This window comes from Podarcis filfolensis, assembly GCF_964270895.1.
Source record: "Podarcis filfolensis genome assembly, chromosome: 13".
NCBI lineage: Eukaryota > Metazoa > Chordata > Lepidosauria > Squamata > Lacertidae > Podarcis > Podarcis filfolensis.
The window spans coordinates 33972833-33991379 of NC_139615.1; the positions used below are offsets into that span (position 1 = coordinate 33972833).

General features: G+C 47.7%; 1 protein-coding gene across 4 annotated transcripts in view; it reads left to right on the top strand.

Moving 5' to 3' along the window:
• KAT7 (lysine acetyltransferase 7) overlaps positions 1-11517 on the top strand; it is a 35220-nt gene extending 23703 nt beyond the window's left edge. For 3 of the 4 annotated variants that reach the window (XM_083582994.1, XM_083582992.1, XM_083582993.1), the window contains 5 exons: positions 601-741; positions 3348-3441; positions 4635-4781; positions 5915-6021; positions 7932-11517. In XM_083582994.1, the coding sequence (XP_083439120.1) occupies positions 601-741; positions 3348-3441; positions 4635-4781; positions 5915-6021; positions 7932-8033 (591 nt within the window). In that variant the 3' untranslated portion in view covers positions 8034-11517. The other variant, XM_083582995.1, reaches the window with a different exon arrangement.
• Positions 11518-18547: the final 7030 nt, after the last annotated feature.

Consider the following 18547-nt stretch of genomic DNA (forward strand, 5'->3'; position numbering starts at 1 on the left):
CACAGAACTCCAGCATTATTATTATTATTATTATTATTATTATTATTATTATTATTATTATTTACTAAATGTATATGCTTGTGCATGCTTGAAGCAGACGTTCTCTCAGACTACCACAGTTTCTTTAAATAATTATATGCCACTCATTGACTAGGTTGCCCCAGCCACTCTGGGTGACTCCCAACAGAATATTAAAAACACAAACATCAAACATTACAAACATCCCTTTACAGGGCAGCCTTCAGTTATCTTCTAAACTCTGGCTGGTTCACTGCAACCTCACTTCTCGCAATGAGGGAACCGCCAGAAGGCCCTCAGAGCTGCACCTCAGTGTCTGGGCTGAATGATGGGGGTGGAGATGCTTCTTCAGGTCTGCAGGTCAGAGGCTGCTTAGGGCTTCAAAGGTCAGCACCAACACTTTGAATTGTGCTTGGAAGCATACTGGGACCAGTGCCAGAAAACCAGAGAGGGGCCACTCACAGCTTCAAAGAAGTAGATTTGGCCAAAGAGATTTTTCAGGATTTGGGGGCAGTGAGAGTGGTGCCTAGAATTGGCCACCTCTTCCCAACACATCCTTGACATGTCTTCTGATTCTTCCAGATCTACTGTCAGAACCTCTGCCTTCTGGCAAAGCTCTTTTTGGACCACAAGACCCTGTATTACGATGTGGAGCCCTTCCTCTTCTACGTCATGACGGAAGCCGACAACACCGGCTGTCACCTGATAGGCTATTTCTCCAAGGTCGGTGGCAGCTTCTCGAGCTCTGTTCCACAACCAGGGCACTGGCCACGACTTAGGCATTAAATCAGAATGACGGGCCTGCTCTGGAGAGGGGGTTCAAAGGCTGGGCACTGAATCTGTAAGAGTTGGTTCGTGAGATATAGTTAACAGCAGAAAGCAAGCTTATAGTCCAAAGACAAATCAAAGCCAGGCTGCTTACTGGAATCTTATTCAGGCTTTGTTACAAGTGCGAACTTCTGGTGCCAAACAAAGCCAGTTATTCTTGGTATTCATGAGGCTCCTCCACCCCACTTATAGTTGCATGTGCAAACACCTGCTTCCAGTAACATTCATAAGAGTTGGGTTTCGGTGGTATATTACTCAGAAATCAGGGCTTTGAATGTGCTCTTGCATTGTGTGGCAGGGAGCACCACACACACACCCCGTCTTAGATCCACAGTGGGATCAGTTCTGACTATAAATCTGCTGAGATTTCTTGAAAAGACTGTTGGGTGGGTGGTGGTTCTGCTCATTGGTTTGCTGGCTTAGAATTGGATCAACATCAGGTTTGTGGACTGAATCTTCATCTTTTAAACCAGTGGTGGCCAAACTTGGCCCTCCAGCTTTTGGGGGACTACAGTTCCCATCATGCCTGACCACTGGTCCTGTTAGCTAGGGATGATGGGAGTTGTAGTCCAAAAACAGCTGGAGGGCCAAGTTTGGCCACCACTGTTTTAAACAGAGAAGGTGGCTTCTAGCCTGCTCCTCAGTAAGGGCTTGTTAGCCCAGGCAGCCAAACTCCATCTCAATCTTAGTCTCTGTTTTGTTGACAGGAATATTGCAAGTCTAGGTGTGATGTGAGGATAAATGAAGGCCTGGTGTGGGCTCTGTTGGTTACTTTACATTTGACCTGAATTCCCAGATACAGTGCTTTGTCATGCTGATCAAAATAGAGCACAGGAACAATTTGAATTTCACTTTCTCTGGCAGTGTGAGAGGCCATTTTCCAAAACGGCGGTTAGAACTATTGATTCTGTTAATACTTTGGTCTCTGACAAGTGCAGCATGGCCACTAGGAGTGCTAAATCAAAAAACTTTAATGGTTTGCCATTAGAAGTGCAGCACTTTCAAGTTTTTGCCTCGTGCATTTTTACATGATAGGTTGGTAAAATCACCGTTTTGGTACCGTTTTAGTAAAGGATTAAACAAACAAAATCTGTAAGAGAAATGGACTGTTTTGCCCAACTCTCAGTTTGTGCGGGTTTTGAACACAGAACCCTGAGCAATAGAGACGATGCCTGTCTAAAATTCAAGGGGAGGGAGTTCGAAAGAGTAGAGGCCACCACACTAAAGTCCCAATTTGTATATCCTATGGAACAGACCTCCTAATAAGATGGTATCTGCAGGATGCCCTCTCATAAAGCGTGCAGTGATAGATTGGGCATAAGAAGGGGTAAGACAGTCTTTTAGGTACAGTGGTACCTCGGGTTACATACGCTTCGGGTTACATACGCTTCAGGTTACACACTCCGCTAACCCAGAAATAGTTCTTCAGGTTAAGAACTTTGCTTCAGGATGAGAACAGAAATTGTGCTCCCGCAGTGTGGCAGCAGCAGGAGGCCCCATTAGCTAAAGTGGTGCTTCAGGTTAAGAACAGTTTCAAGTTAAGTATGGACCTCTGGAACGAATTAAGTTCTTAACCCGAGGTACCACTGTATCCTGGTCCCAAGCTGTACAGGGCTTTGTAGAAGCACCTCGAACCTAGCTCTTCTGTGCATCCTGTTACAGGTATTAAGGATGAAGTTGAATGTTACGATCACTCACTTCCTTTTCCAGTTTGGCATTTCCCCTCACAAATAGTTTGGAATCTACTCATCGCCCAGGCAGACATTTGGGAGAAACTGCCGCCACAGCCAAACAAGGCCAATTCAAGTTGTCTCTGAATGAGCTTATATCAAAAGAGCTTTCGCTGGCATTTCCAAGACCTGAGGGGAGCTGATGTTTGAGAAATGCAGGCCCAAAACCGGGGTAGAGAATCTGTTTCAGCCCGTGGGTCACATTCCCTAGCAGGTAGGACAAGAGGGTGGAGCCAAAGATGTTGCTTTTGTATACAGAAGACCGCTTTCTTCACCCACACCTGTCCATCTAGGTCGGGCATCCCCAAACTCAGCGCTCCAGCTGTTTTCGGACTACAACTCCCATCATCCCTAGCTAACAGGACCAGTGGTCAGGAATGATGGGAATTGTAGTCCCCAAATAGCTGGAGGGCCGAGTTTGGGGATGTCTGATCTAGGCAAGCAAGAGACATAGTCACCATTCAAGGACGCATTCCAGTCAAACAAAACCGTTCAGAGAGGGTGCAGAGCAGGACCAGTGAGGAGTGTGGCCTGGGAAGAGTCTTGAAGACCCCATAGAGAGGCCTTGAAGGTCACATTGAACTCCTGGTCCCGAGGTTCCCCATCCCTGGTCTCAAGGCTCCTTGGGCGTCCAGGACTAGCTTTGTGATTCTTTGCATTGCAGCCATTCTGTTTTGATCAGCTTGCAAAAGCCATGCATTTGAACTTTTGCCACGATGTGATCAGTTCTTGTCAAACATGACCCTTCGCGGCTATACTGTTTACTTCCAGGAGAAGAACTCATTCCTCAACTACAACGTTTCCTGTATCCTGACGATGCCTCAGTACATGAGGCAGGGTTACGGCAAAATGCTCATCGACTTCAGTAAGTGTGGACGGACACATGATTTTGTTCTTAATCCAATGCTTACATACTGCCACAAATCAGACGGTTTCATAGCCTCAAATGTGACACAGAGCAGTTGAGGGGTTTTTTAACGCAACATGGTTGTTAGGGTTATAACTTTTTGACTTTTTTTCTTCAAAACAATGATTTCCTGTATCATATAGGGATGAACTTTTGCTTGAAAACACTAAGCACTTAGGGACTAATTCTTCTCAGTTGTGAAAAAAAGGTCACCCCGAAATGAAAGTTGGAATCGCTGTATATGTAATGTTACTACTCATAAGTATTAGCACTTTTAAAAACTTTATGGAACTGTTTAGGACTTTTACAGCTGTCTGGAACTTCCTGAAACTGTATTGGAGAATCACTGGAAGCAGGAGTCATCTGTACTCCAGATACCAAGAAGTAATCAATGCGCAATCAAAGCGATGCGGAAACTTTACGGTGCTTGCGGCAGAAACAAAACAAACTGCAACCTTGGTTTATTCTAAGCAATAAGAAGTAATGCATAATGTACATTATGTGGCGCAGCAGCAGCAGGAGGCCCCATTAGCTAAAGTGGTGCTTCAGGTTAAGAACAGTTTCAGGTTAAGAACAGACCTCCAGAACGAATTAAGTTCTTAACCTGAGGTACCACTGTATTGTAATATATGCTATGCATATTACATAATGCATTATAAAGTTGCATATACAAAAATCAATTAATTGATTTTGGGGGGACCTTTTTTCAAGAGTTTTGGAAATGAAAGTTCATTCCTTTGTTTTTAGGTAAAAGTTCATCTAACTAATCTTAATGGAACATGAGGTTGTAAAAAAGTTATTACGCTAGTGGCCGTATGACCAGGTTCTCAGGGCTGTTAAGAGGTAAATAAACATGGTAGCTGCTTTCTTAGCAATCACTATCTTTCCATAACAAACCCTTTTGGTCGAGGGCCTGTTAGCTTGGAAGTAAAATTTGGCCACCTCCAAAATAAGGTTGCTTCTGCATTTTTCAGAGGTGCTTCATCTTTGCAGTAGCACAAGCTTTTGTGATGTTAAAAGAAAATAACTTTTTTAAAAAGACTTTAAAACGAAACTGCCTGACAGGGAGCCAAGAGCTTTTGACAGCAGCTAGGGGATGGTTGACCACTTGATTCAGGTTCCAGACAGTCTGCTTTGTTCTCTTTCAACAGGCTATTTACTCTCCAAAGTGGAAGAAAAGGTTGGCTCCCCAGAAAGGCCCCTCTCAGACCTGGGCCTTATTAGCTACCGTAGTTACTGGAAGGAAGTTCTTCTCCGCTATCTGCATAACTTTCAAGGCAAAGAGATCTCCATTAAAGGTGGGTTCTAGATGTTCCTCCCCAGTGCATCAGTAGCAAACAGCACCTTTTTAAAACAACAACAGCAACCCTTCTAGTCCAGGGGTCGGCAGTTTTACTGGCCCACAAGCCACTCCTGAACCAAGCCGCCTGCTCAGCAAGTTCCCCACGCGCAGTGTGGTGCAGGGACTTGCTGAGCGGCGCAGGAAATTGCATCTGCGCACACACACATATAATAATAATAATAATAATAATAATAATAATAATAATAATGATGATGATGATGATAATAATTTATTTGTACCCCGCCCATCTGGCTGGGTTTCCCCAGCCACTCTGGGCGTCTTCCACAGAGACCAAAAATACACTAAAATGCCACACATTAAAAACTTCCCTGAACAGGGCTGCCTTCAGATGTCTTCTGAATGTCAGGTAGTTGTTTATCGCTTTGATATCTGATGGGAGGGTGTCCCACAGGGCGGGCGCCACTACTGAGAAGGCCCTCTGCCTGGTTCCCTGTAGCTTTGCTTCTCGCAATGAGGGAACCGCCAGAAGGCCCTCGGCGCTGGACCTCAGCGTCTGGGCAGAACGATGGGGGTGGAGACGCTCCTTCATACCGGAAGTTGCTTCTGCGCATGCCCAGACGCCGAAAATCGCTTCTGCGCAGAAGCGATTTTCGGCGTCTGGGCATGCGCAGAAAAGATTTCTGGCACCACAGACATGTGCAGACGCAATTTCCAGCACCGCACTGTGCCGGTCCAGCCCACAGGCGATCTCTGCAGGGGTGATCTGGCCCATGGCCGGTAAGCCTTGCCGACCCCTGTTCTAGTCTTTCTTCCCCCAAACTGAAATGTAATTTCTCCCACCTTTGCTCCTCGAATGCCAAAGGAGCAATGTGGGGTGCTGAGCCCCTGTTTACATTCCCCTGTATACTGAGATTCTGCTAGCCTTGCTCATCTGCCTCCTACCTACCTTTCTCAGCCAACACTCTCGGGGATCTTGTCTGGAGTCGTGGAAGACGTTCAGTCCTGATGCTTCCGTGCATTTAAAGCTGGAGTTGGCAGGAGACAGCGAGAGCTCTCTTGGTGGTTTGTCCCATATATCCCCCTCGCCCCCAAGCCCCTCAGTAAAACACACTTTCTTCTCTGTTTCAGAAATCAGCCAGGAGACAGCCGTCAACCCTGTTGACATTGTTAGCACTCTGCAAGCGCTTCAGATGCTCAAGTATTGGAAGGGCAAACACCTAGTCTTAAAGAGGCAGGTAAGTTGAGGGGCTAATACCTGCGAGAGAGGTATCTACCTCTCTTGGGTTGCTGTGTTTCTCTCAAGAGATTTCTAAGAAAAGCATCACTCTTCCGCCCGAGATTTGCTGTGAACGAAAAGCAGAGAGTCCAGCTTAGCGCAGAAACCTATGGCAGGATTGTTTTGTGCATGTAACCAGTCTGTGGTGAGAAATTGCTATGTTTACAGTGGTGTCCAAACTTTTTTCCAAGAGGGCCAGATTTGATGAAGTGAAGGGCCGTGAGGGCCGACCAAAGGGCCAACTAAAGTTGTTGACTTTTTTAGGGTTTAAGTTGTTGAGGTTTTTGTAGGATTTTACCCCAGGAAATAAACTGCCACAGGGGCCGGATTAAACCGACCAGCGGGCCAGATTAGGCCCCTGAAACAGACTTTGGACATGCCTGGTTTAAGGCTAGGGATGGCTACCAGGAAAAGTGGATGTGTGTAGCTTCCCTGTTCCTTGACTCCCCACCCACAGAGTCTCTCTTTCCTTTCCTGCCTCTGTATTTCTGCTCATGATGGTTGCTACTGCTCCAGTTCCAGCTGCCGTGGTTCTTGACAACGTCAGACATGCGCCCAGTTGGTCACAACAAAGCTGCTTTTATGGAGTAGAAAAGCCACGGCAGTTTAAAAGAACAAAGTACAGACAGACCGCAGGAATGAGGTTCCAGTGAGCCAGTGTTTCTCCAGCTTGGGTCCCCAGCTGTTGCCGGACTGCAACTCCCATCATCCCCCAGCTAGCAGGACAAGTGGTCAGGGATGATGGGAGTTGTAGTCCAACAACAGCTGGGGACCCAAATTTGAGAAACACTGTATTAAGGGAACCCTCTTGTGGCTCCCGTTGCATGCTCCCTCTGCACTGCGTCTCTCATTTACCTTTCAGGAGACGTTCAGGTTGTTTCACCCATCAGTCTCTTGTCTACAGTGTCACTTGAAGTGCCTTGACTAGAGTCAACTCACCTGGTAGCCACAGGTGATAAGGAATTGCATGTCAATGAGTGATGAGCCTGCAGAATGGGAGGTGCAACACTACATCCTTTTTCTGCACCAAGCAGGATACTAGAGAAGACACGGGGCCCTTTCACTCCTTTGTCACCCTCCAGGAGGCTACTAATATTTTTTGGGCAAGCTGGCGAGTTTTGTGGGCTTAGGCTGCAAACCTAACCCTGTCTACTTAGGAGTAAGGCTCCCTGAATTCCAGTGGGACCTACTGCTGAGTAGACGTAGTTAGTATTGTGCTCACACGTAAGCCTCACTTGTTCAGTGCAAGGCTTACTCCCCAGTAACTGTGGTTAGGGTTGCAGCCTCAAATGTTTAATTGCTCCTTAGCTAGCACACAGAAATCCTGTCTGCTAAGCAAAATCACCTCCTTGCTACATTCGTGATGGGGCTCGGCAAACATCGGGTTAAGACGATAACCAGAATGTGGAGAGATCAACGAAATCAGCCTTCTTCCTTCGTTAAGTCTTCTCTATCTTCTTCTCCTTCCATCTCTAGTCTCTCTAGCATAGCATTAAAACACCCAGATATTTCAGGTTCCTGCAACCCCCTCTAAAACATTAAGCCTGAAACCCCCCAGTGACGAGATTTGACCTGCAGAAAACGCAATACACAAGCAGGAAAGGTCCAGCAGATTCTCAAAAATGGAGTTCCACGTTTGCAGGATGGAAACTGAAGTTACTACTCGGCAGTTACATAGAAAGAGAGTTCCCCTAGTATGGAAGCCCCAGCTGATTAAGCTGGGTCATTTTGCAGCACAAAACCACTACTGTGTTTGTTTCCTTGAGTTTAGGGGCATCCTTATCAATGCTTGACGTAGCTCTACCTTGTTAGCAGCTTCCCCCAGACTTTTAACCTGCGCCTTCCCTTTTTCTCCCCCTCTCCCTTCAGGATCTTATCGACGAATGGATAGCCAAAGAGGCCAAGCGGTCTAACAGCAATAAAAGCATGGATCCCAGCTGTTTGAAATGGACCCCTCCTAAGGGCACTTAATTTGACCAACCTCTCTGAGAAGTGTGGACACCTCCTCGCCGCTGACCACCACCACCACCACCACCATAGCCCCCTTTCCTTTTCCAGCATTAGGAACTGCCTTTGGGATCGCAGATTTGTGACTTGCTGTTGGTACCAACCCTCCCCGCCCCTCTTTCACATGCCTTCAGGATGTTTCTCTTCTCCCCGGGACCGTTTTGACTCAGGTCCTTCCTCCGCACGGCAAGGTCGGGAAGATCAGAACGGATACAGTGTTAATGTGGCCCCGGGAAGGGGCAGTAAGATCTTCCAGCGCACCGTTGCAACTTGCCGCTCCGTGAACCACAAGGCCCTAGTCCATAAGATGGTGTCGTAACTTGTAATTTCTTAGTTGTTTCAGCCTCCTGCTTCCATGCAGCCTTGAAGGGCCTGGTCGGCACCTGCTGTGAGGTGGTAAAGGTACTGCACGATACGGAGGGCTGTACTGTTTCAGATTGCAAGTGTGGGGTACCGCGATTCCCCATTGAAAGAATTCCCTTTCAGTAGAAAACCAGCAGTGACAGGGATAAAGATTCTAGCAGGCTCTCTATCTCCTGTCCTAGTTTTCTAACCACAGGGGGGTTTTTTATACAAAGGAGAGCGTTCGAAATCAATTATCTCCCATCAGTCATATGAAATTTTGGCCCAGTCCATTCTACCCCACGTTCCCACCCCCCTCTTATTCTCCTGCACCTTTGGATCCGGCCTAAAGGTGGGTTTGCGGGACCACCCCCCTCCCCATCACGCTGCAAGTGGAAATGATCAGACACCCCCTTGGGCTCCTTCGAGACCATTTCTCATACCCGTTTGCAGGTCTGAGCGCTAACTGGATATTGCCCACCAAGCGTGTGCAAACAGCAGTTGTTTCTTCCTTCCCAGCAGGCCAGGAAATCTCCGGGAGGCTCTGACTGAATGTGGGGACGCCCTTTGGCTGCTTCCCCTTCCCTTCCCTCCAAAAGTTTGAACGTTAAGGCCCTGCTGCTATCTCTGTGGGCCACACAGCTGAGTCCCCGGTGGGGGAAAGCGGCCTAACGGAAAAAAAGCACCACTTCCCTCATTCCTGCAGTAGTTGTGCCCTTGCCCAGTGTCGCCTAACATGGAACTCCTTGCTCCTCCTCGCAGCTGCTTTTGAGTGCTCTGACCACAAACCCTTCTGAAGAGCCAGCTATAACTGTTCCTTTGCAGGAGGAGAAATGGCAGGACCAGCAGCCCTTACCATCCCCCTTGTCCTGGTGCCTCCTCACCGCTTCTGGCCTTTTTTGTCCTTTGAGCTTCCGCCCGCTCCGAAAGAAACCCGCACCTAACAGGCCAAGGAGCGTGCATTCAGCCACACCGCTGCGGCTGCTCAGAGAGCACTGCCAGCTGGGCGCCGCTCCTTTTGCCAGCCTGTTCCTGCACAGTAGCTTTTGCCGCCCAGCTTTGGCGCTACTTTGAATTGCGGCGGTGGCCTGATAGTGCCAGATCTAGGCAGGAGTTAGCTGCAGTCGCCTGGCTTGCCTTCATGCGGTAGTAGTTTAGTTCCCCCCGATACGTTTTGGCTCCTTTTGCAGTCCACGCTCCTGCATCTCTTTAACCCTCTGTGCTCATCCGGGGACCACCCTGGACCTTTTCCCACCTCCATTCTGGCCGAGGCAAACAGCCATTGTTTTTAAAGGATTGCCAGGGGGAAAATCAGCTTCCATTTTCCAGAACGTGTGCTTATTTCACCCATAGATTACGAGAGCCCCTAAGGGCCACCACGGCCAGGCAGCTTACCCCAGTCATTTCTGACCTCTACTGGTTTTGTTTGATGGTCTCGCAGAAGCGTGAGGTCCCCAAGAAAGGCTGGGTTTCTCCCACACTTCTGGGATGCCATACCTGGCTGCATGCGGGTCCTCGCCCCAAGACAAATTCGCCCTTAGAAAAATTGTGAAAATAGTTCCAAGAGCCTGGAAAGTGTGTGTGCAAGCACACATAGCCCCAGTTTGTCACAAACAATGGGTGTGCCCCTTTTCAAGGGGAGCCCTCCCATCTTTTAAGTGATCATCACTCCCCGGCTTGGGACGGAAACCCTTGCCTGAGCTGTGTGGCACTTGTTCCCAAGGACTGGGAGGGGAAAGGCAGGAAGCTTGTGCGGTAGGTGGACCTGATGGGCTATCTGTTAAGGGGGAGAGTGCTTGGCTGTTTTAAAATGTCTTGTGAAGTCAGAGATGGGGACTGCAGCTCCCATCAACCCCAGTTTAGGGGATGATGGGATGAGCCACAGGTTCCCCATCCCTGCTCTAGGTATTAAGCTCACAAATTCGCCTTAAGTGTTCAGAGACCAAAGGGAAGCCTCCGCCGAGCACACTTTGCCTAACCTTGCTATTCACAGAGAGGACAACCCATTGAAAAGCTGCAGCCAGAGAGGTCCCTTTCCTTACAGAGTCAGAAACCTCTTGACAGGTTCGCTCTTTGAAGGTCTGTGCCCCTCACACGCCATTCGCGTGCTTTCAGAATTGCGAATCGTCTGGTGGCATTTGCCCTGCGGTTCTTCCGGCAACCTTTTGTGCAGGGCAGAGTCACCTGGTGACACCCCAGCATTTGGGGGGGGCAAAAGCCCACTCCCTTGAACGCCGAGGTGCTTTTGCACAAAGCCCAGGGTCCGAGGGCACATGTCACGAGCCACAGACCAAGCTGGGCTGTGTGTGTGTCACATGCAGCGCAACCAAAGAGGCCACAAAGGAGGTGTGTGTGTGTGTGTGCGTGCAAGTCACATGTTTGCCCCCCTGCACCACCTCACTCCGGGTTGCATCTTAGTACTGTTTGTCATCCCTAGAACATAATTTTCTTTCCTTCCTAGAAATTACCTTGGCACAAGCCTTTGGACCTTGGGGATGCCTGGCCAGAGAGCGCAGTGTGTTTTCACCTGTCTTTCAGACTGCCGTCAGTCGGATGGATGTGTTACGATCCATTTCCAGAAAGTCTGGTTTTCGATTGTAAGGTTTGGCAAACAAAACAAAACCCTTCCAACTTGAAGCAAAACACCCTGAGGGCATAAATAGCCATCCTTTCGCCATGTCTTTGGCCTCTAGTCTGCGTGTGTGGAACACAACCTCTTTGTTTCTAGCTGAACTTCTGTCTCCCCCCCCAAAAAGAAACTCCTCTCCTTGTCTCCCATCTTGGGACAAAATGGATTCCAGTTGAAAGCCGATCCCTCTAGCACAGATCTTTCCGCAAGCACTCCTGTGGTTGGCTCTCGTGTTTGGTTTTGTCTTTTCATTGCCATCCTAAATCTGCCAAAGTTTAGATTTCTGTGCACATTACTGGCAAGTGTCATCCAGCACCCTCAGCTTCTAGTTTTTAGCAAATGGTGAGGTGGCACCCTCTCAGGTGGGGAGGGGAGGTTGGCCATTCTTGTACAGAAGTGAATCTCTGTTTCCTGGATATGTTAGAATATGCTACCAGTGTATCTACTTCTCAATAAAGCATGTTCTCTGCTCTAGTATTGCAAGCACGATCATTCCTGGGGGGAAATGTCTGTGCAATGTGTCGATCTGAGCTTTGGACTTTTGGAGACTTCCCTGCCATCGCCCTTTTTACAACAAACAAAACTGATCCCCTATAAACTATGCAGGTGAAGCCATTTGCTTGTATCGGTTTCTGGCATGTGTTTCTTTCCTGTTTTCGCTCACATTCTTCCAAGTTCCGGGAATATAGTGGTACCTCAGGTTAAGTACTTAATTCATTCCGGAGGTCCATTCTTAACTTGAAACTGTTCTTAACCTGAAGCACCATTTTAGCTAATGGGGCCTCCTGCTGCTGCCGCGCCGCTGGAGCACAATTTCTGTTCTCATCCTGAAGCAAAGTTTTTAACCCAAGGTACTATTTCTGGGTTGGCGGAGTGTGTAACCTGAAGCGTATGTAACCTGAAGCATATGTAACCCGAGGTACCACTGTATCTGACTAATAGAAGACATCTGAAGGCAGCCCTGTTTAAGGAAGTTTTTAATGTTTGATGTTTTATCGTGTTTTTAATATCCTGTTGGAAGCCACCAAGAGTGGCTGTGGAAGCCTGGCCAGAAGGGCAGGGTAATAATAATAATAATAATAATAATAATAATAATAATAATAATAATAATAATTAATTACTACTACTCTCAACCCCAGTGGTGGCTGGTCTAATGGAAACAATGGAGCACCTACCAGTAGCTCAATCTGTCCCCACCTATCTGCCACCTGACAACTAGTTCTGCGGGACAAAGGCTATTATCTGCCAACTTCTGAATTTTGAGTCAAGTCCTTGCAAAACTCAGCAAGGAACAGGCGGCAGACAAGACTTGGAATTAGTTGACTGTACCTGTCACTGGCTCTGGCTTGACCCGCTCGTCACCTGACCAGTCCCAATGAACACCAGTCGCCACTGCCAACCCCATTTAAAGCCACAAACTCTACGATGGACTTTTTTTAAAAAAAAAACAACACACCTGCCATCTCTCCATCTTGGCTTTATTTCACAAGAACGTGGTGCAGAGAAAGCGAAGACAGCCCACAGATTCGCAAACACATTTATGCTACCAGGCTGGTGCTTAACAACGGAAGGAGATATAATGGGAACTGTAAAACACGCAAAATGTTTGCCATTCTTGGCTACTTGAGAAACAGGCGACGTAATATCCACAGGGGCTGTAGAGCAGCGGAGGAAATGGTACCAAGTAGTAGATCTCGCTTAAGATGCCCAAGGTGGAAGTAGCTCTCTGCTTGCCCGTTCCTGTGTTGGCTCTGGGAGAAGAGAAGAAATTGGGGATCAGCAAAAAAATAAAAACACAAAATACGTAATTTTTTGTCTTGCCTGAGGCGAAGATGTTGCTCTCAATAAAATTCCATAACAACAACAATGCTTGACCTATTTAGACAAATTCAATCTAATCACTAGGAGCATAATAACCAGTGGCAGACTTTGTGCTTTCAAATTTTAGCGGGGTCCCGTGCAACACCAAATTTTGGCACCTCCCGTCCCCTGCCTCTCTCCTGACGTTGTAAAGTCATTGTTACGGTGCCCAGTGCAGGAGAATCAGTCACGCTCCCCTAAATCAGCCTCTGATAATAACACCGGTAAAGGTAAAGGGACCCCTGACCATTAGGTCCAGTCGTGGACGACTCTGGGCTTGCGGCGCTCATCTTGCTTTACTGGCTGAGGGAGCCAGCGTACAGCTTCCGGGTCATGTGGCCAGCATGACTAAGCTACTTCTGGCGAACCGGAGCAGCGCACGGAAACGCCGTTCTACCTTCCCGCCAGAGCGGTACCTATTTATCTACTTGCACTTTGACGTGCTTTCAAACTGCTAGGTGGGCAGGAGCAGGGACCGAGCAACGGGAGCTCATCCCGTCGCGGGGATTTGAACTGCCGGCCTTCTGATCAGCAAGCCCTAGGCTCTGTGGTTTAACCCACAGTGCAACCCACATCCCAATAACATCACTACTAACCCAAATACAAGCAAACAAATTAAGTTATTTGTTTGAGCAGATCAACACTTGGGATTATTGAATTTCTTTGTCACATAGCAGAAATTTCTGTTACTATTGTCTTTTTATTGCTTATTGCAAACTCCCTGGAAATTATCAATGGAAAGGGCAGAATATATATATATATATATATATATATATATATATATATATATGCATGTGCATTAAGGGGTTGGGTGGGGTGGAAACGATAAGAAATGTAGGGAATGAGACCCTCAGTCTCAACCCACCTCAAGAGGAGCATCATCATCCCATCAGCCCTCTAAACATCTCTCCTTGTTGCCCTAGGGTGGCAAAGAGAGGGGCACAGGTTGGCAAAGAGATTAGGCACTTTCTGAGGGCTCTCAGATGCATTTCGGGAGGAAGACGGTTAGCAATGTATTTGGGACACCCCTTTGGGTGTGCTTCTGCTGGATATACTATACCTTGACTGTTCCCTGTGAAAGCTGGACATCTCTCCTCAAAATTATGGATATCAGAAAAAGTGGAGAGGGCCACTTTACATGTCACAAACCTAAAATACATATAAAGCAGAGTGGAAGAGCGCCTTGGCATGCAGAATGGGTCCTAGACAAGTGGCTGAGCATCTGACTTTGCATGCAGAAGTTCTCAGATTTGATCATCTCCCGTTAGGGCTGCATGTCATGGACTGGTTGGCTGCAGAGGAGTGGCTGGAGGAACCATCTAGGGACCCCCAAGAGAAGAAGGCTTAGAGGCTGGGGAGTGGTGGTGGGATGATGGTGAGTGGTGGGAGGCAGCTGCAGAGGAAGCCTCTCAGGCACCTGGTGTGGCGCACCCAGGGGCGACGTGGCACCCATAGGGAGGAGCGCACGGTGCCCATAGAGACGGAGTGCGCCGAAGGGCCTCAGCTGCCCTACGGCTGGGGGGAGGCAGTGGGTGGACAGCATGGAGCCTGCGGGTGCCGGAGATGCGTGGCTCAGCCGCGCTGCAGGCCCTGCAGTGAGTGCCACCCGCCATCTTGTCACACTCCCCCTCAGGGTGACACCTGGGGCAGACCTCCCCACACCCACCCTTCCTACGCCCCTGGTGTAGAAGACTGGGAAGAGGAGGTGTCAGAAGCAGGAGAGGTGACAGGGCTTAGTGAATGGAGAAGAAGAGTTTGGATTTGATATCCCGCTTTATCACTACCCGAAGGAGTCTCAAAGCGGCTAACATTCTCCTTTCCCTTCCTCCCCCACAACAAACACTCTGTGAGGTGAGTGGGGCTGAGAGACTTCAGAGAAGTGTGACTAGCCCAAGGTCACCCAGCAGCTGCATGTGGAGGAGTGGGGACGCGAACCCGGTTCACCAGATTACGAGTATACCGCTCTTAACCACTACACCACACTGAGTCTGAGGCAGGGCTTTCCAGGATCCAATCAGAAACTGGGACAGCTTCTGTAAATTGGGACTGTCCGTGGAAAATAGGGACCTATGTTCCTTCCTCTGCAACACTTTTCCAGAGAGGGGAAAATGCACTCTGCCTCTAGCGAGATCATGGAGCTCATCTTAGATGAAGAATCCCCTGGGGAAAAGGTTGCCTTGCCACCTTCCCACCCCTTTCTGAAGGAAAAGACAGGGATTCATTTGGCACAGCTGTTCCCAGCATGGAGGTGCCGAGAAAAGCAAGGTTATAACCGTTGGCTGTTAAAGGTACAGGTGTAGGCTTGAAACGGGAGCCGGGGTGTGTGTCTTTTGCAGCCCAAAGTCCGCATCACCTTCCGAGGGCCACAGGCCAGCAGTGGTTAGAGCCCAGAGGCAAAAGTGTGCAGGGCAATGAATGGAAATATTATATTTTTAGGCTAGTTTCCACACACGAACAAACCCCTCCATCTTGGCGAGCTTGAGGTATTGGGTTGTTTTTTTCAAATATTGTATTTTTCTGTTGCGAACCACCCTCAGATCTATGGATAAAGGGTGGTATACAAATCAATAAATAATTAATAGAAACACTCAATATGGATTATGTGGGAAAATATTATAACAAGAAAATAATCATAACAAGTTGAAAAAATACTCGGCAGTGGATGTTACAACGTGAGATTATGCAAGGTAATGAAAATAATTTGGCAGAGTAAAAAAAAACAGTTAAAAGGATAGCAGATAGGAAACCATGGAAAGAGTGAAAGGGAAGTTTAACTCAAGATACAGAGGATTTAAATAATCTTGGAAGAATGTAAATATGTTATTATTACTATCATATGTTTATGTTTTATATCCACGCTATCTTTTTCTTATTATTTTAAGTATTACTATAAAGTAGTATGTGTCGACGGCAAGATATAACAGAAAAGCAAGCAAGTAAAGAAACAAACAAGCAAACAAATAATAATGATAATAATAATAATAATAATAATAATAATAATAATAATAATACAGTCGTACCTTGGATCCAGAACACCTTGTGAGACTAACATTTTGGCTCCCGAACGCTGCAAACCCAGAAGTGAGTGTTCCGGTTTGTGAACATTCTTTGGAACCCGAACATCCGACATGGCTTCTGCGGCTTCCGATTGGCTGCAGGAGCTTCCTGCAGCCAATCGGAAGCAACACCTTGATTTCTGAACGTTTTGGAAGTCGGACGCACTTCTGGAACGGATTCTGTTCAACTTCTGAAGTACCACCGTAAACAACGCTCCATACCCTCCAACATTTCTCTGATGAAAACAGGGACTTCCATCTTTTGGGATCAAATCAGAAACCGCGACGGCTTCTGCAAATCTGGGACTGTCCCTGAAAAACAGGGACACTTGGAGAGTCTTCGCTCAAGGAGGGTGCAGGGCAGGTCTCGTGAGGGGTATGGCCTGGGTAGAAGGGGTGGGGTGGGACACATAGCAAGACCTGGAGGGTCAAGGTTGCCCTCTGGGCTTGAGGCATCCCCACCCATTGTTTAAAATGAAAAAGTAGACACTAACAGAGCACTCCCTGCCACAGACAATGCCCAAAAGCAAGGGGCTTCTGCTATAAGGCCGACTTGCAAGGACTCCTTACTCACCTCTGGCCCGTTTCCCCATCAAGCCGTAGAACTGCTGGAGTTTTCCCCTCTTCACCAAGTCAGCAAAGTCCTGGAAGGCTCTCCTCTGCAGACGGTCATCCTGGAAAAGGCCAGAGGGTTTTTTGACTGAGGAGTGGCTTGAAAGGCAAGCAGGAACTCATTCTCGAGAAGCACCCCAAGGAATGAGGCCAGGATCACACCTCCTGATTATTTCTTGGAATCCGCACAGCAGACGCAGGTTCTCCATGTTTTCAAGAAGCAAGTTGCTAGACCTCATGGCACGAACGTGCCATCATACCTGATCCAGGGAAGCTGATCTCTGTAGATGGAGCTGCTGCTCAAGGCACAGCAAAGCTGAAAGCACAGGCATCTAGCCATTCTGGTAACACAGTCAAGATATCCAGGGTTGCCACTGCCAAGTGGAAGCCAGAACAATTGTGTGCTCACAGTCTCTTCTAGCTATCTAAGCTAGGCCAAGTACATATCTGAGAAACAAGACCCCATGGGACATGGATGCTAAATTTGTGCCTCCCGTGAGATACAGCTGGACGTCAGCTCCTATTATATCTGACCATTGGCTGTGCTGGCTGGAGCTGGTAAGAGCTGGGAGTCCAGCTGCATTTGGACGCACACACACACTGCACTCTTGGACCACTTTAGAAGCATAGGTGTTAAGCGTCCCTTATTTGGCGGGACAGTCCCTTATCCCAGTGCCATGTCCTGCTGCTGTCCCTTATTGATGATGTCCCTTAAATAAGCTACTGAAGGTAATGGGGCCCTTTCTATGTCCAGCTGTCCTTTGTCAACAACAAATTGTCACTGTTTTTTGTGTTGAATATATGCTATACGGTAATTTATGGACCTAATAGGTATCTAAAGCCATTTGCACGCAACAAAATATGTATTTTATCAAAGTACCGTATTTTTCGCTCCATAAGACGCACCAGACCACAAGACGCACCTAGTTTTTGGAGGAGGAAAACAAGAAAAAAATATTCTGAATCTCAGAAGCCAGAACAGCAAGAGGGATCGCTGCGCAGTGAAAGCAGCAATCCATCTTGCTGTTCTGGCTTCTGGGATAGCTGCGCAGCCTGCATTCGCTCCATAAGACGCACACACATTTCCCCTTACTTTTTAGGAGGGAAAAAGTGAGTCTTATAGAGCAAAAAATACGGTAATTGTTGATCCCTTATTTTGGCTGCTGATCCCTTATTTTCAAGGCTGCTGGTCCCTTATTTTCAAATCTGTAAGTTGACAGCTATGTTTAGAAGGCAAGGCAAATCCTGGGAACTCTTGAGGGGTGCTGGGAGTTGTAGCTCTGTGAGGCCTGTACCCTGAACAAACTGCAGTTCCCGGGATGCTGATCCATGGCTGTTAAAGTGGTGCAGGAGTGTTTCTAATGGGTGGTGCAAATGGCGCATAACAGGTTCTCCAGCCCTGAGGCAGGAGGATTTTGTACAAAAGAGCCTGGGGCATGAAAATGCAATGTTTATCAATGTGGGAATGTACACAGTCCCTCTGTGCCTTGTGTTTTGTGCCAGGCATGGTTAGGTACTGGTTCCGGGTTCAAAGTATGTAACCTTCCGAACAGCACAGCACAGCACACCTGATCCACCTGATCAGGTGTTCTTTGTAACTCAAAAGTGTCCCACCTTCTATATTGATGACAACGGTTTAAGGCAACCTCTTGGTTGACCTTTTTTGTGTTTCACAGCTGCCTAGCATGTAAGATTATTTCCTACGTGACTGTCAACAGGAGAGCTCCTTGCACACCACAGCCAGAGTGAAGCACAGCGACTGATTTATTTCAAACAGTCATACAGTGATACCTCGGGTTAAGAACTTAATTCGTTCCGGAGGTCCATTCTTAACCTGAAACTGTTCTTAACCTGAAGCACCACTTTAGTGAATGGGGCCTCCCGCTGCTGCCGTGCTGCCGGAGCACGATTTCTGTTCTCATCCTGAAGCAAAGTTCTTAACCCGAGGTACTATTTCTGGGTTAGCAGAGTCTGTAACC